Genomic DNA, 25,867 nt, shown 5'->3' on the forward strand with positions numbered 1-25,867 from the left:
CAAAATGAGTTGTGATTTAAAAAATATGATTGGTCCAAGCACCTCGGAGAAATCCAGAATAAATGAAAGTAAACTTTTAATTAGGAACAGATTATCTGTATCACATACAGACTTGGCAATGCGGGAAACGAGCAACAGATCAATTTCCTGTATAATGAGTCATCCTGATTGCCAAAAATATTAAAAATGTTTCCCTTTGGCTATGTACCTTATTTTAATTACTCGCCTCTGATTAAATGTCTGCCACTCAACACAACAACTGCCAACTGAAATAGAGCCCACAACAAGATAAGACGTTGCCCTTTTGTTTATCATCGATCAAATCTTTTGTGCAGTTTATGTTTTTTTGCCCATAAATATAAAATACCAAGGAAAAACGTTTTCATTCTGATGTTAAGGAACCTCAAGATTAAATAAAGTCGCCCAGCTGTGATTTATTTATTGCCTGCAGTCAATCCTTGTCATGTGTGGTCTCTTTTACAATATGCATGCTGGGCCTCAGTACACGGACGGCGGTGACCATGGCGCTATTAGCGCCATGGTTGCCGCCGGTATTTTACCGAGTCTGCCATGGTGAATGGCGGAATTACCGCCCTATTCCAAGGTGTGTGGGGGCAGTAATTCCCCATTCACCATGGCACTTCCCCATTCCCATTTTTAACCCCATAGGGCTCAATGGGAATGGGGAAGGCGGTAATTACGGTACTGCAAATTGCAGTACCGTAATTACCTCCTAGGTCCCTTTGCGGGTCCGGTCCTTAACAGCTGGCAAAACCAGCCGTTAAGGTAGGGTCCCACAAAGGGACCTTGTAGTAAGGCGGTAAGGGTTTACCGGCACTGGTACCCTTACCGGTACCGGTAAACCCTTACCGCCATCTGTGTAATGAGGCCCATAGTCATCTTATATGCAAGTGAAATATGATTTATTCTTGGTTTCATTTTTCATTTATATATATTACACCAATCTTGGGATCTATTAGATTTGTTTTATATGATACTTTTCTGGCTGCATGTAACACATAAATAAAGTTCCTACTACTGCTAGAGTGAGAAAAGATGATTTGTCTTAATCCCAATTTCTTACAATATCATCACTTAGAGGCATTGTTTAGTTATTAAGAAAGACTGCTCCTCTCTATTCACAAAGCAGTTCACAGAAGGGGTGGAATAAAAAGCTCGCATTCTTGAAGAACTGCTAGGCATGAGCTTTAGTCATATTTAGAAAGCACAAAGATAACACAGAACACATTATGTCCATCTGGCCTTTGGACACTGGGAAGAGGTAGCAGCAACCAGAGTTTGACTTTCCGGGAGTACATTGAACTTCATATTTAAAGGGAAAGGGCAGATTGTTGAGCAGGAAGGCAGCATTATGCAGGGGGTAGGAGGTTTAAACAGGCTACTGAGGCACCTTGCATGCCAACTGATGGGTATAATACTTAAGGTATATTGGGTGAAAGTGCAGACCTTGGCTTGGCTAGATATGGGCCTCTCAGAAACCTGAAACATACACCATTGTCGACGTTTGCGTAGGATAATCCTGACTCTTGGTAAATCTGCACCAATGTAAGCCACGCATGTCGAGCTTGGATTGGAGTATATCAGCGACCTAGTGGCTGTTGCTCCAACCCTATTGTGGCTAAAAATGGCGGGGCAGAAGCAAGCCAAACTAGCCATATAATTGCTGCATGACCTGAAGGCCATGTTCATATCTTCTCAGGATTCCCTGGCTGAGGAAAATTCAAAATCATTTGAATTGCTTTTATGTATTTGTAGAATCTTTTATTTAGTATTACATTTTTTCTGTTTGTGCTTTTTATGGATGCAAATGTTCACATACACTAAGAAAAACAACATGTGCTTAGTGCATCATTGCTAATGTTGGACACACCCATGGGAAAATTGGAGAGGACGAGTAGGGTGCGTTGTGGGAGGATCGAGGTGCGTGAGATGTGGTGTGTTGAATTTACTTATTTATTGTTGTTTAATATTGCAACAAACACACACATTCTGAGCACTTTGCCGAGAGTCGAAAAGAAAAGGCATGTATTGTGAGAGGAAAAATTAGCAAGGAGCAGAGGAATTGGGGAGATGTCATGGGGACGGGTGTGCAATATCAGCTCGGATTTAAGCACCAACGTGTTTTAAAAACTGTGATACAGAATGTCATTGGGATTCAGCTCTGTATTCAGATTCATATAGAAATACCATAAAGTCTTAATGCTCTCAAAGCCTATGCAATGTGCAATTTGACACACTTGTCTATGTTTAAGCCTCTAGGCCAGCTCATCCCAAGTCTTTTGCTTTGATGGGTGTGGTCCAGTTGTGAAACCGAAGGCAGAGTTCTAATTGTTAACATTAAACACATACTGCAGTGCTGGCAGACATCACACGTTTTCAATGAACTACATGTCGGGCAAAGATTTATTATTTTGTCACTAAGTCGTTCTGTAAAGTACATGCGGCTACGTGGTGGCAGCTGGTTTACGGAAAGTGTGAGTGTAAAATACAATACTAAGCAAATTGTCCTTGGAAATGTTCCCACACATATGTCGTTGATATCAAATTGAAATGTTCTTATATGTGCATCCTCATTTGAACCCCATCTTTGTTATTGTGAGCTAACCAAAAAATTGGAAAGACTGGTTTTAGTTTGGGGCACGTTAAAGACTGGCTTTGAAAGAGTACAAAAGTAATTTGAAAGCTTTAGACCATGAAGCAGGGAAGTGGACAGGACCCCTTGGTAAGCATGTGCTTTACATCTATATCCATGTTATCTGTGAGCGTCTCAGAAGATGCGTATTTATGAGCAAACCACCTTTTCTTGTAAATAATCTACCTTCTGACATTCGAACTATTGTGTCATTGCACAGGCATTAACTGTGATTAGGGGGTTTTACATGTTCATACGTAGGCGTTACAGCATGCATGTTAAGATACTGAATGGATGGGCTAAGATCACTGGCAATTATTACATTCACTGAAAAATGTTCTTAACGCTGAGCAAACATGAGTTCAGTGGCCCGACATCTCCACAATCCGGTCTCACCAAAGGACAATTGGGCTTCACCCCTCTGATCACTACAAAAAAAAAGCCATAATAGCTCAAAGTTATTTCTGACAGCACCATGGGAGTAGCAAGAATACAATGTATTGCTCTGAGACGGATTCACACTTTAATTGTTGGAGTGATATAGGAGCAGGAGGATGCTGAGGAACATTAGGCACAGAAGCTGAATCAACAGAGGCAACGTGGAAAATTTACTTGCTCAGGTTGTCACAAAAACATAGATCATGTCATTAACTTCTAAACAGTCGTACCCCAGGCATGGACACCATTAACTCAATCACGCTATATGTGTGTACATACAGGTGCACGTGTGGTAACGAAAACTGAAGGCTGAAAAGTTTTGAATAACTGCTGGCATTAGTCTGGGCAAACCCGCAGGCCATCAAACCATTACTGAAGTGGGAACACCATATGCAAATCATGCATAGTCCAGCCCAAACTATTAGGTCACATCATTTCGGCATATCACCACAAGCAACCACTGCATCATTGGGCATCGTCACTGCTGTGTAGCTTGGGTCTACAAGCACTGGAGGCTCAGGACACACGGCAGGCTGCAAAACAGTGATCGGAAAGCTTTACTAGAGCAGTGATAAATGATGTTTGATTATTCAGAACTTTACAGCCATCGTTGTACAGTGTTCGGATGATCACGCTTTGCAGGATCTAGTTGCCCAGATTTGTGTCCTGAGCCTGCTGTCAATAGACAATCAAGCTACTCCTCACAGATGATGTCTAAAGAGGCTGAAACATGTGTGAGGTGGCTTGTTGTTTCATGCAGAAGGGATGTGACCTAGCTTAGCAGTTTGGACTGGACTGCCTGTATTAGGGTGGGTTTGCGTATGATGTTTTCGCTTCTATAATGGCGGGGCATGCTGAAACAGTGTTAGGGAAGATGCCGAGGCCAATGTCAGTATGAAAATATGATAACACCTACAATGATGCCTGGACATCAATGCCAGTGTAAACAGGAACATTCCATTCAGCACATACGAGATACCATGATACTGCACACACAGAAGGGCATGTTGATGGCACTGTAACACACACCCACATCATTATAAGCACTGCTATTGGCTTGCAGGAGATGAACAGCCCTGCCCTTACAATGACCTAAATATATTCAAGAAATCACAGAAAACACGAAGGGTGTCATATGATCAAGACACATTTCACGGGAAAGTGCTATTAGGCTGCTTGCTTGATATCACGGCTGATTGTCAATTTTCTCCCTTGAAAGTGGAGGACAGTGGCGGGGAACACCAATTGTGGCGGTTAAGTAAATACCCCCATACAAAACCCATGAGGATTCTAGGAGCACAGTGATGACTGGAAGTATAATTTAAATGTGTTCACTTTCATAGAAAACATATTGCTTATCAACAGACATCTGTAAATAAATTAACATCCCCTCCGTGCATATTCCAGCACAGATCTTGTTACAGCATCTTTGTCTCCCTTACTGCATACAAAACATATCAAATGATCCCCATCCCTAACCTTTTCACATCCCATGATCCCTGCCTTTATTCAGTTTAGGATGGAAGGAGAGACATAAGGCCATTGGAATTTATTTAATATTATGCTCGGGCTAGAGGCTGCTAACAAGGATTCTTGAAAGGAGATGAAGGGAGGCTGAGTAGCACTCCAGTGCTCACCACACTGGATTACTGCACAATCTCACTTATTGGTCTTTGCTTCTGCTGACTTCTTGGTCTTTCTGCCAATAGTGGAAACAGCATAGGTTTTTGGAAAATCATAAGGGATACTGATATCGAAGATTCTTTAATCTCGGATTTATCATGCAAAAAATGGTAAAACACTCGGTAAGACAGCTGAGTGTAACACCTATTATAAGTCTCTTGTTAATTATGATGCACACTGCAATGGTGCTCCTTCTATCACTGAACCTCTGGGTATCATCAAAATGTTAAATAGCTCATGACTTGCTGGGCCAAACGGCACTTTGCAAAGCCCTGGTGAAGAACTCTCCCACGGTTTGAGCGATGGCAGTACAAGATTTGATGGTGTGCATCAGTAGCATCGGCTTTGTACCCAGCTCCTGGACCAATGGCAACAATGGGTGTAGAAGCAGTCAAGGCAATTATCGTATGTTAGCATTGTTTGTTTGTTTGTTTGTTTATTATTTTTGTATGGCGCAACAAACCCGAAGGTAACTTGGCTCAAGCAGTACAAGGAGGCTTTAGGCTTGAGATACAGAGTTGCAGTCATAGTATTACAGGTACAAAGATGGAGATATTTACAGTTCAAAAATTATGGTTCACAAATTGCAGGTAAACATTGAAGATATATACAATTACATTACAGATATATACAATTGCGTTGCTGGATATCCCATCAAAGTTCTGCTTAAGGAAATTAACACATGGGCAAAAGATAATAATATAATTCCTCCCAATCACACTGGGTTTAGAAAAGGGTCCTCCACAATTTATAATCTTTTTACAATAACCTCTCTGATTGAGCACACTTGGCATGGCAGACGATGTATGCAAACCTGCGTTCCTAGCCACCCGATTGGCTGGCTCCGCCACCAGGGTGCTAATTTGGATTATACCCCCAGGGTATTACAAAAAAGGCTCAGCACACTTGAGATCTATGCTATATCGAATGGCCACCAGATTAATGTTGGAAAAACTAAAATAATGGAATTCAGAATGGGTCAGAAAAAAAATTGTAGTTCTGTGTGGATCCTAAATGACAGTCGGGTTGAGATGGTCTCTTGTTAGAAATGTGTGGCAATTGTGATTGATAACAAACTACCTTGGCGTGCACACTGGGAGTATATGCACGATAAGGTACGACAAAGACTTGGTGCATTGAGAAAATTTATTGGGACAATACTATCAATACAGTTCTACCATCTATCAAACAAACAAAAGCTCTCTTATGTTATACGGTGTGGAAGTATGGGGCCTCAATTTCCGCAGAGAACAAAAAATTGTTCATGAGAAATCGCTGAAATTACTCTTGAGGCTCCCTCTTTGTATGCCCTGTGAGTACATAGTGCTCGAATGTGGTCTGTATAGTATTGACATTGCAGTTTCAATACAATTACTATTGCTGACTAGCAAAATAAATTAAATGGAACTGTCTGCTCTTGTTCACATGATCTACAAGACATAGTGAAGGGAAAATTCCCGTGCGTAATTGTTGTTTGGAATGGGCAACAAACACTGAGGTTAATTGGACCGGCCGATTGGGTGGCAGCTGGGGGGAACTGACATTTTCTAAGTATAAATATACGGTGAAGAAATCCACCAACAGAGAACAGCTATTTCTTGATCTGGCCACAAAGAAAAAAAATTAGGAATTTATGGGTTATCTTGATAGCAGGATGAACAAACCTAAATATCTCAAGGCCTATCCAAACACAGCAGTAGTTAGGAAGTATATGTTAATTAAATGTAACTGTATGCCGACATTTGAAATTATCGGTGCACGCATTGGCATTGGCCGTGAGCAGCGGTTCTGTAGATTATGCAGGGTGCTTGCCATCGAAACTATGAGGTATTTGTTTGTCGATTGCTCAAGTTTGCATGCCATTAGGGATCGATATTTCATCAAATATAGGAATGATTATTTAACATTTTTGAACAGGAGCTCTGGAAAAGTTTTATGGGTGTGGATGATCTTAATATTATGTATTATGGGGTTAACTATTGAGAACATTTAATGGAAAGATTTTATGAACTTGGTGCAAGAATTAGGTGTGTTTTTATTCTATAAGGCTTTTTATCATTTTGTGGAAATGTTTGCATGTATTTGACTTATGAATTGAATGTGTCTTTTTCTATGTGGTTTTCACGAAGTATATGGCAATCCATTTATATTGGGAATATTTTATGATAATGTCTGTACAAAGTCATTATTTGATTATATGTGTGATACATAAATAATACAAAAAGAATCATCCCATTTACTCCTTCACTCCGGTGAACTAAATTCTCGAGTTCATTGCATGAATCCTACCAAGATCCTACACTAACTCAACCTACTGTCACACCCTGGCTGTCTCTCCTTGGAAAATCACCCTCTACTTAACTGTCTACATCTGGCCTTCAAAAACATCCATGGCATCGCCCTCACTACTTTGCTGACTGCATCTCGCTATCCAATTTCACTCAGACTCTGAGCTCTGAGCTCCTCTTCTCTCATCAACCCATTGGCCTCCCACCCAACTGTACCTTCTTCCACTTTCCTACCTTCTCTCTACTTGCATTAGTCCACTGCCACGTCCTAGCCTCTGACATCAAAGCCGTTCCATCAGTGTAAAACTATGCTCATTCTCCACCTGCTAGAAAGTGGGGGGTGACCCAAACCCCCTACCTTCTCCTCTCAACTGACCTTTCATTCCAACTCTCCTGCTAACATATCACATGATCATGCTAACATAAATATGTACTAGCCTGATCCTCCATTATCCATTTAGTCTTTGTCCCCAGGCTATGTTCCTTTACTCCAACTTCATCACCAGATGGACCTCACGCAATCTACCACTACAAACTTTCAAAGGCACCCTACCTACAGACTGCCACTGCCTCCTATGCCTGTATATGCTGTATGTCCTTTCTGCTCAAAATGACATCCTGGCTTTTAATGCATATACCCAAAAGTAAAATATCATTAGGTTTTGGCTAGAGGCTGCCAAAAAGAAAACTGGGAAGAGAAGGGGAGGGTGAGGAGGAGGTACTTTTCTTACTTCAGAAAAAGGACATCTGACAAATAGACTGTTCCAGGCTCTCATATATTCTGGCCAAGATGGAGTGTGGCTGGACATTCTCTTCCATTTAACAAAAACACATGATTGCTGAGGTAACCATGTAATACAGCGATTTTGATAAATGTGTGTGTCATGGCCAAGATATTATTACCACTTGTGGTTTTTGAGCATTCATGTAAAACTTCCTCTATACCATTTTCTGTAACGCTATGTCAAGTCGATGCACTTCGCGCCCTTCTCTCATCTTGCTACCTCACTGCCCCTGCCGCTTCCTTGCCACTCCTCCTCCACCTTATATCTGTTGACTGCTTCTGACTTGGCATCTAGAAAAGGGAGGAGAGTGTTTATCAGCATGCCTGTCACAAATATCGTAGTTGGCAATCTAGGGCATGATACAATTGGCATTTTTCTCCACCTCCTGTGTCCAAGTCTCCACCTTTGAGGCCAGCCATGCCATTCGTGTCCATGGCCATGACAAATCCCTCCAACTTCTAAATAGGTGTTGTATTATTTCTTACCAGCACAGCAATTCCTTACTTTGACACATTTTTCCAGCTGCACACATTGTCAGAGATTCATTCTGAATAGGGTAATAGCTGACTTGTGTTAGAGCAATATTTCCAAGTGTGTTAAAAAGAGTTTTAGCTCAACCCTACAATTGGTTGATAAAAATATAGATTTTACTGTAATACACATATGTATTAGTATAACAAAAACACACTGAATCTGTTGTACGAGAACAAGCATAGACAAGTAATAGTTTCAATATGGTGGCCGGAGAGACATGGGGACATAAGTGCTATCTATGAGAAACATTAGTCCAGTTTCACAGTTATCCTTACAGTATTTTTCACATTTGTCTAGAAACTGTGATAAGACCAACAGCTATCACTCCCCTTGCCAAGATGGAGTTAATAGTTAAACAACATTTTTTTTCAGGGGGGTAAAATAACGAATGAACCACAGTCTGTGTCTAAAAGGGTTCCAACACCCTCTGGCCCTGTTTCCCCAAGAGTATTTTGGTATTTTGCTATTTATTGGTAATTAAAGAGTTTTTTTGCCAAATCACTGCACATAAATAATAACACAGTACAAAAACAATGGCAAAACAATAATTAAAGTCAATGTTTAGGAATCAGACAGGCGGGATAGAAAATGAGCTTTGAGACAGGTCCAGAAAATGTGATAAGTAGAAGATGAGTGAATAGGAAGAGGGGGAGAATTGCGTGTCAGGGATCACGCAGGGAGATGGAGCGAAAGCGAGAGGAAGCACAGGGAGGTTTGGAGACAATAAGATGAAAGGTGTTTTGATAGTGAAGCAGGAGAGCAGGGGAGAGCAGGGGAGTAAACAGAGAATAAAGATGAGAGATGAGATGGAGCTAGACCATGAAGACATTTGAAGACGATAGACAGAAAATTAAACCATGGTCACGATTCAAATGGTAAGATACAAGGAATGGTGGCCAAGCAGTAATCAAGCCTGGAGAAAATTAGGGCAGATATAAGGAGTTTGGATGCGTGAAATGACAGAAAGGGAGTAGCTCAATGAATGTTAAAGAGAAGAACAGAGTAGCTACGTGCAGTAAGAGAATTGTGAGCAGAGAAAGAGAGGGAAGAGTCAAATAAGACAGTTAGGTTATGGGCTGGGGTAGAGAAGCAGAGCTGGGAGGGAGGACAAGAGAGAGATGAAAGGGAGGAAATAGGAGGGGGGAAGATGGAGGAAAATAAGAGTATGTCTGTTTTAGATGGGTTAAATTGGAGGAAATGGGATGACATCCTGAATTGGATGGCGGAAAGACACAAAGAGACTTAGGAGCGAAGGGAGACAGTGAAACCGGAAAAGGAAAAGAAACTTTGAGACTCATCTGCATAGAAATGAAAGGATAGGTTAAAAGACAAGATAATTGAAGATAGAGGTATAGGATAGGTGAAAATAGTAGTGGGCCAAGGACTGACCCTTGAGGCACACTACAAAGAAGAGGGCAGAGAGCGGAGAGACTGCCAGCCCGGGACACAGAATAGTTAAGCTATAATACCTGTTTGGGGGAAAAATTAACACCCAATACGCAAAACAAGAAACAGGATACTGAAATGAAGCAAGCCCTGTATTTAAAGGGGTTCCAACACCCTCTGGGCCTGTTTCTCCCAATGGGATTATTTTGCATTCTGTAAAGGTTTCCTGTGCCATACTTATGGGCTTCTGAAGTATCTTCACTGCCACTTGATTCTCAGTCACGGATTTAAGAGATCCCTGTGTTCTTCGTCTCTCATATCAATCTTTCTCCTTTGGTCACAGTCTTGGGTGTAGGTGTTCCTCTACTGAGCATTTGTATTTTCGCCAAAAGCTTCTCTTGTGGAAATTAATCAGGTTTACGGTTAGACTGTATTTTTCTTCTCTCTGGTCTTACGCCACAAGTCTGTCCAGGCAATCTGTCTCCAATGTATCCCAAACTCTTTTCTAACTCTTCAATCTTCTTTAAACTCCTGCCTCCAGCTCATACACCATAAACCCAGTTTATCTGACTGCTTAATCCATGTTATGACACCATCCCCTAGATTTGGGATTTCTGTGATGTTCTGCACCTGCGGAGTGTGTAATAATGGACTGGAAAACCCAAGTTTAAGTGGAAATGGTAGGGTGGGAAATCCCAGACTTAAAGGGGAAATTCGTTCAAAAATTATATTGTCTTGATATTTTGGGCTTGTATTTTTATGGATACTGTAATGGACCTTAAAATGTTTTCCTATGCATCTTACCTTCGTTTTCCTGACTTTTACACATGCGAATAGAATGGGATGGGTGCAGCCATCTTGTGCTAATCTTATCCATTGATGCATCGTCCTAAATTCAAGCGCTCTCGTGGCACTAAATCATATCACCCGCCCCTGAAGCTGACATCACTAGTCCAAACGATATGCTCCACCTATTTGCATGACGTTCATGGCCAGCATAGCCAAACGTGCCCCGTCAGCACCCACGCTATAATGTTACTTAACGCAGAACCAGGAAGATAAACACACACATCCTCTCACAGCACATAACTTTTCGTTCTCATCCTAAATAGGAGAGCAAAACATTATTTTAAGAAAACATCAATAGTCTGCAATGTAACAAGTGCTTTTATTTATCAAAGAACACTCACAAGAGAATATTAAGTCCACAAAATGAATGATATTGTTTTGCCATACATAACTAGTGAATATTGCATGCTTCGAATGTTGTTTATAACTTCCTCATGGTACGCTGATTGCGAGCAATGATCGATCAATCCCTGTACTCCAATTGTTGTGTGTCCTTATGTCACAGCAGCAAAACTTTCTAATAACGCACATGGTGTGATTGATCCCTGTCGGTCGTCCCACATGTGGGTATTCGACACATTGTGTCCTTCAAACAGTTCCTGACTTTCACTCAATGCCAAATAACAATAGCAGTCTGTTTTCAGTGTTTGAAGCCAGAGACGGGTAGGTTTTGATTTTGTGAAAGAATGCCGCAAAAAAAAAACTGGACAAGACGCTGCTTCGGGCAAGTGGTTCAGAAAACCAAGGTCAGTTACAAACAGGTATGTAAAATATGTTTTGTGACAGGAATGTAGGAACAATCCAGAACAGTATCTGTTGCTGCTACCTTTGGGGATATATCATCTCTGTAAGAAATTTCAATTGTAACCCTACCTCTCCCTCGTCCAGTACTGTTTCATGGCACAAAGCACAGAATGTGTGGGTCAGTGTGACTGTATTTCTTCCACGCTTCCCCCTGGCACCAGCCCATGAGCCTCTCAGGTGTATTCCATAGTGATGTAGTATTAGGCTCAGCATATTATCGTACTTTTCACAATGTAACTTATGAGAGACCTAACCTTCACTCCATGGAGTGCTGAGCCCAGCTGACCCATGTGGGAATCAACAGATGGCTGGGAAACAAACCAATTGGAGCCTGGCATCCCCTATGGAACAGGATCATGTATACTGTCTTAGCAATCACCTGTGCAGGTTCAGACCCTATATGTGATGTCATTACTAACACTGTGGCCTCTCAAAAGACACCAACATTCATTCTGGAGTCCGAACATTGTCGAGCAGGAGAGTTTGTTGCTGATATTTTTTATATTCTGAACAATTATACCTTGTTACCCTTGCAAGCTATCTCTTGGCTTCTTTCCCTGGAGGGTTGTATTCATTCTGGTGTGAGTGTAACAGGGGACAGCCTTCAATTGCACAGTGCTTACTCTCATTCATGCATGTCCGTTTATACTCCCTTGCGCACCTGAGGCAGCCCTCTCTACCTTCATGTGAGACAGGTGACATTGCGTGCCCATACTAAATAAGTTACATTCATGCTTTGACTAGGTCTTGTGCCAATCGGCCGTGCTAGTGCATAGGGTAAGGAAGGAGGACCTATGGGTTTGCAAGTGATAGAGGAGGGTGTTAAAATGCATTTCTAAACTCTTACCTGATGTGCCAAACTTTAGGAGGCCACCCTCGGTTTAGTGAAACAGGGGAACCTTCTGGACAAGCCAGACCAATCTAGATAGCTTGGCAGGCAGTCAAGACTAAGTCTCAGGAGGGGTGATAGTGATCAGAAATCCACAATGAGTGCACACAGCAACAAACCACAAATTACTTTTAGGCAAGTGTATATGAAAGATATGTATACTTTTATTGTTGACATGACCAATAGATACTACTATCGGGCATGTATACAATACGCTTTATAACGCGAAAAATGAGGAAAACACAGCCACAACCTCTAAAGCAAGGAGTTTCACAACATGCTAGGAACATTAGACAATCTTTCAGAGTCATTCCCTAATTTTCTATTCCAGCCCTGAGAAGTGGGTAGCTTTGTGCTCAACATTGCCGTAGTGCGAGAAAGCGCACAATCACACCGGTGAGGCAAAAAAACAGTTCTTCTTGGGAAGGCTATAGCAAGTCAGGAAGAAAGGTCCGCGAACGATGAAGAATTGGTTCCCACTTTTCAGTTAGGATGTGCCCTTGGTGGCAGATCAGTTTTCAAAAGGTGAGAATAGCTCGGGAGCACAGGCTAACCCAGCCAACATCGAATACCTTTATGGGATATTTGCATGACAGGTATTGTTTGTTCCAGTCCGAAACCGTCAAGTGATGCAAGGGCTTGATCCATGTAGCCAACTGAAGCCATGGGATAGATTTTACGTCTGCAATTACATGCTTTTTACCCCTTTCAATTACCCTTTCATCAAAGTTATTGGCTACGGGACGCACCTTCACCTCATAAATATATAAAAAATATACCATTGTGTAACAAGGTATTGTTAGGACAGTTTTTCTGAAGTCACAAAAACACAACACTATGCTTGAAGGTACACAGACCAAAGCATACAACCTTATTTGGAACACCTAATAGAAGGTCTTGGGAAGTCAAAACCAATAGTTACTTTAAGATTACTTTCAGTAATACAAAGGTAGTAGACCCTATCAGTTGTACCATGATGCTTAGCAAAAAATCACATAGTCTAATCAACTGGACAATACATTTTTCTGATCTAGTGATACTCATATTCCAGGCACAATATAAACATATAACTCTGATTCAGGATAACACAGTTATTCTAGGGGAGTTGGACCTTGGAGCGTAAAATATTCAATTACAGTTGCTTTTCAGTTCACAGACTAAGGGAAACAATAACTCTAACTTATTTTAGGATAATACAGTTACACTCAAGGTAAGTAAACCAATGCTACGCGCCTGAAAGGAAGGTGTAACCTAAGACTCTTTTTGTGCCTGTCTAAAACAGACAAGGGAAAGCAAAGCCCAGTGTTACACTGTATGAATGACCCAAAGTCATTCTAGGTAGGTACAACCTAAGGCAGACTTTTTATGGATAGACTAACACCAAGGCAGGGGAAGCCAAACCCAGTTGGGGGACACTTATACAATTATACTTACATGAATAATAAAGTGAAACCAACAGCATTACTTTTGTGGAATAGGAACAACCAATTCACAGGTGAGCAACATAACCTTCTATATACTTTCCAGAATGGCAGAACATTTCTAAGGTGAGTAAACAAACCTTTTATATACTTTGCAGAAAGGTTAGAACATCAATTTGTATAAACCCAGAAAGGTGAGAACATAATTTCTTATAATGTGAAGACAGTTTGAATTCTATAATGAAGTCTATGTAAGTATTTCACATCAGTTAAAGTGTTAAAAAAATGACTGCCACAATCCATTAATGTTAAGTTTGTCTGTGTAAAATAAATGTTACATTTATTTAAAATTAGAACGAGGATACTTAGTATCACCGCAGCACTCCACTTAAGGTTTGGGGTGCTGGTCTCACTTAATAAAATGTAAAAGGGATCCAAAGATCTTTTCTACCCTTGGGAACTGTAGTTCTCTCAAGGTTAGCCAGAGAAAGTTAAAAGTGGCGCTCTTAGGGCAACCTAGCAACAACAGGCATTTATTTCAAAAAAGTTGTCAAAGAGGATACATTTGCAAATACACTATGGACACTATGGAGAAGTATGGATAGCACAAAAAATCACACCCATAAAAAGAGAAAAAAAGTTTCCCACTCACAGAGGTATAAGAAAAAACAATCCACCAGTAAAGCTAAAGGTTCTGGAAGTTCTGGGGTTGACACAGGTCAGGACGATTTATCATTACTATGAAAATCTTACCTAACAGAGGCCATCAGTTCAAGTGCATGGGGTTTGGGTATAGCAGGGGATTTGACAGACACCAAGCAACAATGTACCTTTCAAAGATGGTGAATATCCATTTGCAAATCAGTCTTTCTCTCCACCCAAATGGGCAGTACAGCACCGATGTGCTATGGAAATTCTCTTCTGAACAATAGCACCAATAGCAACCACAGATACGTGTCTCCTAGACACAGGATAAGTAATTTAAATCAAGGATAGGTAAAGCTATACATTAATGCATCATAAAGACAGTTATATTGGCGTAAATACATACTTTGTAATACATTATCTAGGATTGAAATTGCAAGTGTAATAGCATTCGATTGTTTCTGTACAATGTTCAAACACTGGGGAACATATCTAAAATGTTATTGTGAGCAGATTTTGAAGACAGCTACAAATCTTTTAAATCTGGAAGTCAACCTTTCAACAGGTTCTGATTTTGGAGGACAAGGCTTGTTTTGCAATGTTTTATGGCATTGTATGTGTCCTGGGAACAAAATCAGGATCCATTCCATGAGCATGCATGGCCAACACAGTCAATGTTAGATCTTTCACAAAATCAAAATCCATTTCCTGGTGTATTGGCTTGTCCACCCATTGTTTGCCTCATTTTGTAAAGGTAGTGAGGTGACGAAACATCCCAAATGTTCCTGCAGTTTTCACTTGTTTCCTCCCAAAGTTCTCATTGTTCGCAAGTACAGCTAGTCTTGTTCTGTCCTCCATACCATCTATGCTGAAATGCAACCTTTTGGGCCTGTACTTTAGGCACATATTATGGAACAACTCCAAATCTCCAGTATGACAGACTTCTGTGAGTCCCTTCAGGTCTCTTGAAAGCGTTTTATCGTACACAATCTTCTCAAGTGCTTTGTGTGGAGGGGAACATGGCACCAGCCACTTCTTCTTGCATTCCTGCTCCTTTGATAAAGGTCAATGTGCACATTTGTGAAAATTTTGGTTTTCTGTCCATGAATGTACGTTGGAACAATGGTGCATCAGAAAACAACATTTTTCAAGTAGAATTTCTAAAGACCCATCACAAGTTTTGGAGCTCCATCGAAGTTGATTGCTGATAGACTGACACCATTTTAAAAGGTTTTCCGAACTGTTTTTTTACCAGAAGTATTTTTTTTATTGATTGGTTTGGTGACGTGCCACACATAAAATTGATGCCAAATGTGTGGAAACTGCTCTGCATGGCCTCGGCTATTGAAACATGCATCTCAGTGGCTATCAGGTCTATTTGCATTCCCCTGGATTCCAGTTGTTCGATGGATTTAATGAAACTATGTTTCTCCATGGCCACAGACGATGTACATTCAGACACCTGCATGATGACTGAACTCGCCATTTTTTTTACTTTCCATGTCTTGAAAGTGGTATGTGCAGTACTTAGCAAAAATTCCTGGACTGTCACACTGTCCATCGCCAGCTAGCCTCACACGTTTGCCAGAGAATGTTTGAGTTTCCACGCATGACTAATAGCAGGGAATACAAATTCGCTCAGATATTTGTGGTACTGGGTTTTAACAAGGAACTCAAGTCCCATATAGTGACAGAAACTGGTAATCTTACTCAAATTCAATCCACAGAACAGTAAAGCTGCTGAACAAAGTCCATTTCCAGCAGGCACGTTGCAGAGAATGGTTTGAGCAGACCATGACCATTTATAATGGAGATGGACATAGCTGGCATGGATTTTCAGGTTGGTGCCTTGTAATGCATGAGACACATTCAGCAATGGCTCCCCATATATGTTCCCTCTTAATTTATGATCACATTTCAGCATTTGTACAATCTCTAGCAGGCAGCTGTTGAATACAATATTGTTTTGCTCCTTTAATAGCCAATCACCCTGCAGTACCTCAGAGCAGAACCTTCCTATTACAAATTCTGTAAGAATGTTAAAGCTTGGCTCATCACAATTGAAGCCTAACTACTGTCGGTACTTAACACTAATGTTTTTTTTGTAAATACTGCACACAACTGTATATTCCACCTTTTGCCTTGTGCAGCGTGTAATTTCATTTCATTGTACCTGTATTTCTACTAATGTACAAATGTGTCTGCCTGAGTAACCTTGTAAGAAATGTGCCCAGATGCCCAAGGGCTTGGCGCGCTATAGAAATAAAATACAATACAATACAATACAATACAATACAGTACTGTGTTTTGAGACTCAACGGTGGTGGACAATTTATCAATACTAGGCAAAGTGAAATCGAGATCTTGAGCAAATTCCTCAGTCAATTGTGTTGAAGTTTCAGCCTCTTTTATTTCAGGCTTTGATCTTTCTGCATGAATTGGAAAAAGAGGTAACATAGAATGTTTGTTGGGCGGAACATTCTTAGAGGGTGTAGATTGTGTCAAAGGGTCTGCGTGCAATTACAATGCATCTTCATTGTCTTCAGTTTCATGGTGTGAGTTTTCACAAAGTAGCTATGGTCCATTGTAACTTTGTATGGTTCACAGGTGAGATTCCGTTCATTTTCTGGCCACTGCACATATGCATCATGAGTCTGAATATTGACTGGACAATGCTGTGCCAAAAATAGTAGTTGCTCCATTGTGAAATCTGTTTGGCAAGCAAAATCTTTGGTTTCAGTTATTGCCTGAATCTTTATACTCCTCTTCCTTCTGGGCCTCTAATAGATTTATAGAAAAACATGCTCAATGTATAGCACAAATACAGAAGATATGATTTTCCAACTAAAACCATAATATGACTAAAACATCCTCTTAAAAACTTCTCCAAAACAAACTGGTTCGTTCTTTAACCGTGTTTTTTTAATTCACTTCAAAACTGTAGCCTTCTCTTTGCCAACTGCAACATCAAGCTGAAAAAGAGCATTGTATATGGTTTAAATCAAGCAAATTTAATTTCCACTCAAAAAAACATATGAACATATCTACAAACAGCAACAACTTGACAGACTTCAAAACATTACAACATTATACAAATGTATTCCTAATACAATGTGATGCCCAATTATATTTCATATTAGGTTATGTATACCTCTGGTCCATGTGCCTCTTCTAATTGCACATCTTGAGTACATTCCTTGAATAGAAAAATAATTTTAAAAAAATCAGTGGGAGTGAAAATTACATTCTTGCATCGCACAAAGCACATCTGCACAAAGTATTTTAAAATTATTACGAACCATATACTATACGGTTTGTTGTTGCAACACAAATAGAATATTTGCATGAACATACCCTCAAAAACAGTGTATGTGATTTGGTCATAATATACATTTTTGAGATTTCACCTGATAACCTTCCGAGATGACACATGGACTTGATCTGAGATCACCCGGCAAAACATAGTGATTATAATGTCGCATTGAAAAGTAGTTTGCTTTGTAATGTTTCCTTTGTAATGTATTCTACATTAGGGAGGAAATATAACTTTAGACCCAAAATCAGAAAACAGTGCAAGGCTACATGCATTTCATTGTCAAAGTATATCCTTTGTAGGATTTACTTTCATTCTAGCAAGGGAACTGTAAGTAAACATACCTCATACTCTGGACCTGTTGCAAGGAGGACGTGATTGTAGTCCAAGTTCCGGCATCCCCCATAACATAGTACTTGTTTTAATATGGATGAAAAAGCAAAACAAAACTGAAAAATTGAGATGCAGACGATAGTACATTCAGAGAGACACCCATACATGCCACTTTGTGTAAATAACCAATACTATACATAATCATTTTCAATATGTTGAAATTCCAAGCATAACACATGCATGTGTTGTTTATTCGCATACAAAGGACTAGTATACTTATACTTTCAAAATTGGACTGCTGAAATACCTTATACTTAGGCACGAGCAAGCGGAACTTGAATAAGTTACAAGTGTTGCAAAACAATACCCTTAGAACCGCCCTAAAAATTCCTCGCTCCAACCACATATCACAAGTAAGACGGAACTCTAACTGGCTACTTAAACAAGACAGGATCACATCCAGAACCTTAGTGATCACCCACAAATGCCTCTCAAACTTGGCCCCCAAATAGCTGGTCGATAGATTTTCCAGAAAGCAATCCACCTGACCTACTAGATCTAACTATTCACACTGCCTTAATATCCCCAAATACAACTGCAAAAAGGTAGAGGATCTAGATTACCTGTACTAGCAGCCAAGACCTGGAATTCCTTGCCCCCAGCGCAAAGAGCTGAACCTTCTTTTTGGTCCTTCAGAAACAAGGTAGAAACTTGGCTCTTCCCCCAACATATCTAGGATCTCAAACTACACATCACACTTCAAGTTCTTACACAATGTGCCAGTGCCTAGATATGTAACACGAGGCGCCTGACACTCTACAGCTCGCTCCTGTAACCATACTTACTTCTGTAACTAACTCTCTTGCCAGGCAAGGCACGTTATCTTGATATGTAACACAAGTAAATTGGTTACCTCTCTTCCTATGTATGTGATTACTGTTATGTGTGTACTTTTTGTTTTTGTACTACCTACATGTAACAATTGTTGCATATATAAGTTAAAGCACCCAGATACCTTTGGGTTAGGTGTGCTTTATAAGCAAACACACTAAACTAAACTAGTATAATATAATTACTTGATAGGCGAGTGAGGTTGATGTTGACTCCGGAAAAGCAATTGATGCAGAACCTTGCACCTTCATTTTCAGTACATTGTCAGAAAACAGTACAATGGAAAAGGTAAATTAGTATTAGAAAGGTGGCCACATCCAACGCTCTAAAATATCACTTTGTCCAAGTCGGTAGGGCTCTCCATTGGGATACTAGACATGTTGCTGTTTTCGTCACTGGTGAGGGTCTGTGATTCCATCGGTGTGCTCTACCTAAAGAAGGACATGTCAGCCAACATATTTCGAAAACATTTTGTGACTTTTAAAGGGCACTATGGAGATTTTACTGAGGGTCATATTTCACTGATTTATTAGAGGCCCCAGAAAGCGGGATAGATAACGTATACTAAAGTGAAACATTTTAAAATTCTGTTGAATCTGGTAACTTCGGAAACTTGAGCAATACTACTTTGATGGAAATAAACACCAAAAACTCTAAACCGTTCATGAAGTTACCTTTTCAATACACTACTTTAAATACATTGAGAGATCATAAATACTTTTTTATGCAGACCATCGTCCTACATACAAACAAACATAACACATTCATCGTCCACTACTCACCTGAGCAAGTGTGTGCCGGAATTGAGTCAGAATTGCGTTTGGAAGCAAATTACGATGAATTTTTGTGTACTTTGATTGTTCATAGATCGTCGGTAAAGTGCAGGCTGTAGAGGCGTAATCGATTGGCCCTCAAGTCTTGCAAGACAGACTGTACTCTACTTTCACTCTCGTCCACTGGAAAACCGCAATTTGATTCAATCAATATCCTTCAGGAATGTTTTCAGGATTATGCCCTGAGTTTTGGCATGGCTCACAAAAGGGCAACTGATAACGATAGATGAAGGCATTGTTGAAAAGTCTGTAAGATCTGTATAAAAAAATAATTATCACAAATAATATTGTATGAATGTGAATAAAGGAATTATAACACAGCTTTGTCTGTAAAGTTTGCTTTAAATAAAGAAAGAAAACCTTTGTAACCTAGTTAACTTTCTTGCAGAATTGATTGTTATACCGCAAATCATCCATTGAATGAACTTTCAAGCATCAAAAGCAAATATGCTTACAAACATGGACCACAAAACTTTTAATTCTATTACAATGCACAGTGATGCAATGTGCTATTTACTGAGTTCAAACTACATCAAACATTCGATAATGGTGAAGTCTTTGAGATAAATGAACATTAAAATACTGGGTGCATTAGGTTTAAATCGATAGAAACTTTCAGGGCAGCAATCGATGAACATAGAGAAGCACATAGGTGACCTACCCTTACTTGGACAAACAAATTAGCCGATTCAGCAAGGAGGGGAACAAGTAGCCATGGAACAGGTATCGGGAAACAGGTAGCACGATGACAATATACCTTGTAGATCTCAGAGATGTTCTACTGGTAAATGTCAAGGTGTATATAAAGGCTTAGAAAATTGGGTATATATGTGAATGTGTGACGTGTTCGTCTACACCCACTCAGGCTCGATGTCAATGTTTCACATCTGACACACCCACCCAGACCCCTTGTGAGCGCACAGGCACAGGCCTGCTCGTACTGCCTATAGGGCAATAGGGCCAGGGTTGAACCACAAATGCAAAATGCTTGTGTGGGTCATTTTATTAATGAAAGTGGCCAACTTTTTTGGGCCATGTAGGCCATTTTGATGAGTTACTTCAATATGCGACTACTAGTAGTGAACACTTTTGCTGAAAACATTTTTCTAATGCACAATTTGCATCTCCTTTTCATCAAAATACTTACCTTTTGGTAATATTCAAATGGTGTCCGAAAAGGAATGAATAGTGACTTCAAACTGTGTGCCACATTTTCATTGGAGCCAGAGACAAGCGTATGGCCCAGTACGACCGTGTTCATAGGTGCCAACCGCCATTGACACTAGGGAGGAGGATGGATGTGGGTGCAATAAGCTCAAAAGTCCCAGAACACTGTTCAGTGGACAAAAGCATATGTTGATATCAGGGACCGGGGCTATGGAGAGGTTAGTAAGGAGACACTGGGTCTTGCCTGGCCATGTGGACAACAAATATCACAGAATATGGGACGCATTCTTTGAGGATAGTCGCAGCCACATCAGCATGTCGCGTAGGCATGGGGACACAAGTATTCAACAAGTTCGGAGGTTGGAAATGACATTGTTTCACTAGATAGATGAATATGACCTTAGCTAACATAAGCAATATTGTTTAAAAGATAAGAGAAACCCTACAAATCAGCATGTATTGTGGCCATTACTTTGTGGTTAGGACAGGAAAGTGGACCGAAGAGTCAAGAAGCAAACTCCCATTTAAAAACACAATCACATCCTGGTGGAAGCGGCCTATTCTGGCCCAGAGCATTTCTACAAAAATGGAACACATCTATCAGTAAATGGGAAGGAATTTCTCCCATACAGGGATTTTAAACATAATAGCAACGAGAGGGTGTGCATACAGCCTTAGAAGAGTAAAGGTCTTTTGGATGAACCCGAGTGGCCCTGGACCCACTCAGGTGTGCTGGCATGGGGCTGAAAGCAAGCTGCCAGCAAGGCATAAACACAGTAATCTTGTTTGGTTTATTATTATGTTTCTAAAAGCCACAGACGTGTATTGCCAACACAAAAACAAAAAGTCTGCACCATTTTGTATGATGTGTAATGTATATTTTCAATGCTACACAGAGGCTAGCTTTTAAACAGCTTGTGGCACCTTGAGCATCCACACCCACCCAGCTGCCTTGCAAGCTCATGGTCTTGGCTGTAAACTGCCATCGATACTGGGGAGGGAGGGAAGGGGATGGATGGACTTGAAGAGGGGAGTCTGGAGACACTGGTTCTGGGGAGGCCATCTAAACAATGGTCACCGTGCAGTAGGTCCCTTTAAGAAACATACATGGTGTTAGCAACATGAGTGTTTCCACCAACCCAGTCCCCTTGGGAGCACACAGTCATAGGCGTGAACTGCCATTGATACTGGAGGGGGGATGGATGGGCATAAGGTGAGTGCAAAAAGGCCAGAACATTACAGAAGGGACACAAACCTATGTTGATTGCTGGGGTCGGGGCCTTGAAGAGGGGAGTCTGGAGACACTGGGTCTGGCTAGGCCATATGAATAATGGTCACCATGCAGTAGATCCTTTTGAAGTGTATATGGTGTTTGGCAACTTGAGCGTTCCCACCCACCAAGCCCCCTTGGGAGTACATAGTAATAGGTATGAGCTGCCATTGATACTGGGATGGATGGGCATGAGGCAAGCGCAAAAAGGGCAGAACATTGCTGAAGGGACACAAACTTATGTTGTTTGAAGGGGCAATGTCTTGAAGAGAAGAGTCTGAAGGGTCCCTTTGAGTTGTACATGGTGTTTCGCACCTTGGCTGTTCCAACCCACCCAATACTGGACGGGGGATGGATGGGGACGAGGTGAGCACAAAAGGGCACCAACCATTCTCGCATGACCCTCATAGACGATTGAGCGTATTCTTGACTCACTTAAAAATTCAAACAACTATTTGTATGTGCTCATTTCTATTTTATTTAATTTGGTGATGTTCATGGCACAAACAAACTACAAATTGTATACGTGAGGTTGGATTACAGTGTGTGAAAATCCCTCTTACTGTCCAAAGTGACTGATGAATTTGGCAGAAATGGCTCGATAGACAAAGGTGGATATTACTCGTCGAACGCGGAATCTAAGCCTCCCATAAAGCTACCATGTAAACGAACGGTAGTTCACCAGCCTGTACCACCCATGAAAGAGAAAAATACATATTTCAATTGGATGAACATGATAAGTGTAACACCTTATTTGAAAATACATCCTAAATTCTATGCTATAGTTGCCCTTAGAAAAGTAACTTTCTGGAAAAAGGAACTTGGGCTTTAAAGTATCGACACATTACAAAAGTGAACACCCATTCTAGCCAGAACGGTTTTGGCCATAGAGAAATATTGTTATTTAGTTGAAAGTGAAAGACATGTAGGCGATGAACACTCTGATTTCCAATAAACTAGAGAAATGTATTCAATTTACAGGCTAAATTAATTTGTCAGTGATAGATCAAAGTTGCGACAATGTAAGAGAACAACATGAAATGTTAGTCATCTCAATGGTCAAAATTACATTAGATCTAGAGTATACTTACTCATTACTGGGATTGCGAGGGTGAACTGTTGCGCAAGGTTCGTGCATAAGCACCATCATAATCCTCAACACAGACTTTGTGAGACAGGCTGCCCTGAAGTCATGCAGCTCGGTAACGCATAGTGGTGGTGTGTGTTTTTCGGCTATGTAGGCCGAGCATCCAGCATTTTCTTGGCAGTAGCAGTTCTCCACCTCAGTTGGCCTGTCCTCGCAACGATGTCAGGTACACCAGGTGGAATCGTCTTTCATGTTGCTAGGCTCGGGCACATGCTCTGGTGATTCTTCTTCCCAACTATCATCCAATTCCCCATTGTTTCTGCTTATTTTTCTTTCTCTTTCCATTAGTTCCGCTTCTGAATACTCAGGCTTGACTGGTAGGGCTGTATTGCTGCCATTATATGACAAATATTTAAATAAAATGGAAGTAACGAGTTAAATCAGTTCTGCTAGTGGAAGTACCTGTTTGCAGCGCTTTGTACTAGGAAGATAGCTGAAAAGAGCAGAAACGAGTCATGGCTGATCGAAACTAAATACAGCGAAATGATTGAAAAAGGAACTCCAAAGTTGTCTGATCAGAAAGGGTCTGTTTATACTTGTTGAGGGAAGATGGGTCCTGGCATTTCCATGGTGACACATCAAAAGCTTGCGCACCGAGAAAGTAGACACGAGACATGCATTGGTGTGTGAAAATGAGCGTAAACGTCTAGTGCTGTCAGTTTGAGGGGCGGGCGATCTGTATTCTTGCCGTGAGCGCACTTGAACTTAGGACGATGCATCAACGGATAAGATTAGCACAAGATGGCCACGCCCAATCCCTCAAATCCCTCGAATCCCTCTCCCCACTACATTCCTTCATGGCCCCGGCTGGGGGTGGTGGCAGCCACTCAGCCAATGAGGAGGTTCGGAACAGGGAGCGGACACGCTGGGAACACTTCAGAAATAAAATACTTTTAGTATCCTGGTTTTATGGGCTGGTTTACTAATAGCAATTAGCCCATCACTGCAGGGGCATTAACTATGTGTAAATATGGGCCTGGGCTATTACCTGACTCAGTAATGCCCCAGCGGCTCGGTGCTTATTGCTTTTTTAAAGGAGTCTGCCAGTACTCCCTTAGTTATTTGAAACATTTATTACAGGTGGTAATTCTACCCATGTCAAATCATCTATTTGTTTAGAAAATGGGGTTTGGAGGGGATCTCCAGCACAGACAAGATGTTTTCTTCCACATGACTTTAAACTTCATAATAGGGTGTTGTAGTAAAAGTGTCAGTAATTTCATTAATGACACTTTTTTAACTGCACTGATATACTCAAAATGAGGCTGTAGGTCTTATAAAAGTATGTTCTAATTGAACTTGCTTCAGTCCTCCATCCTCCCACTTTTGCATTAGTAGGCTTGGAAACCCCTTACTGCAAGAACCTAAAATCACCTGATTATCAGGTGATTCGACCAGCTCATACTTTGGTCAAACATTTTAAGGAGTTCAACCAAAGTTCAACTGCATGGCCTTAAGTGGGGCATGCAGTTAGAGCTTCTTTCCATAATTCAAAAGCTTTCTTTGCTGGAGATAGTCTGTATTTTAAGGGTAAGCAGAATAAGCTGTGGCAAAGTTAGAGTAATTGAGAAGGAAGAAGGAAGAGGCAATGAGTGGGGATTCAGAGAGTTAGATTTAAGTTTGTTTTTTAAAATGTTGGTATTATGTTTTATATAAACCTTTCACAAATATATTGGAAAATACAAAAAAGTTAGCACTATATGCTCATGCAATTCCTTATTACATTAGAAATACAACTTTACAGTTCTTAAGTATATACACTTCCTTCAATTACACAAAAATTGAGAACTCTACAAATACAATGTCGACATAATGTTTAATAGAATGGGCCAATAAATCAGTATGCCTTATCATTTTAAACATTTGTTTTACAAATCTTAGTATAGCAAAGCAGAACTAAATGTTTCAATGTTTCCCCTACTTTCATAGTGTAACATAGCTGACAACCTAGCATTTAATCAGGAAGCCTATTTCTGGGTGCTAAAATCACAAGAATAGGAAACAGATTTAATATAAATCAAATATAATCAGATCTTGCTTTGGGGCATGGAAACCTCACTATATAACTTAGTACGGTCCCAAATGTTGTCCCCCTCCCTGCAACATTCTGAGAAAAGCATATTAGATGAAATGTAGGCAATTATGGAAATCCAGTCAAAAGACAATAATTTCAACTTAGTGGAATTTTGATTATCTATCAAACTGGTAAAAAGATCTAACACCCCCAATTGAGTAACAATTCTCTTTAAAAATAATCACATTCAAGTCTGCATAAAAAGTATTCTTCGGGGGGGAGAAATGTTTGCAATACAACCCTATTGATATCCGAGAAACAATTGATTGAAGGTATAACAACCTTAATTCATGTCTTATAATACAGATCGGGACATATGATGGTAATGACAAAACTGATCACCAAATCAACCCTTCTATCTTTATCAGAGAGAGGCAATCTTTGTTTGCTTTAATTCCCAACCCATGCATAATTTTAGGCACAACATTTTGTTTGTAAAAGCTATTTAATGTAAGGAGTGATAT

At 40.4% G+C, this 25,867-nt stretch overlaps 1 protein-coding gene across 1 annotated transcript in view; it reads right to left on the reverse strand.

Moving 5' to 3' along the window:
• Positions 1 to 19,888: 19,888 nt before the first annotated feature.
• LOC138525999 (nuclear apoptosis-inducing factor 1-like) overlaps positions 19,889 to 25,867 on the reverse strand; it is a 58,803-nt gene continuing 52,824 nt past the window's right edge. Inside the window, exon 3 of the mRNA XM_069636290.1 lies at positions 19,889 to 20,001. Coding sequence (XP_069492391.1) covers positions 19,889 to 20,001 — 113 coding nt within the window. The remainder of the gene's footprint in view (positions 20,002 to 25,867) is intronic.

Source organism: Ambystoma mexicanum, chromosome 7p (genome assembly GCF_040938575.1).
Source record: "Ambystoma mexicanum isolate Mex_15411 chromosome 7p, UKY_AmexF1_1, whole genome shotgun sequence".
In the NCBI taxonomy this organism is placed as follows: domain Eukaryota; kingdom Metazoa; phylum Chordata; class Amphibia; order Caudata; family Ambystomatidae; genus Ambystoma; species Ambystoma mexicanum.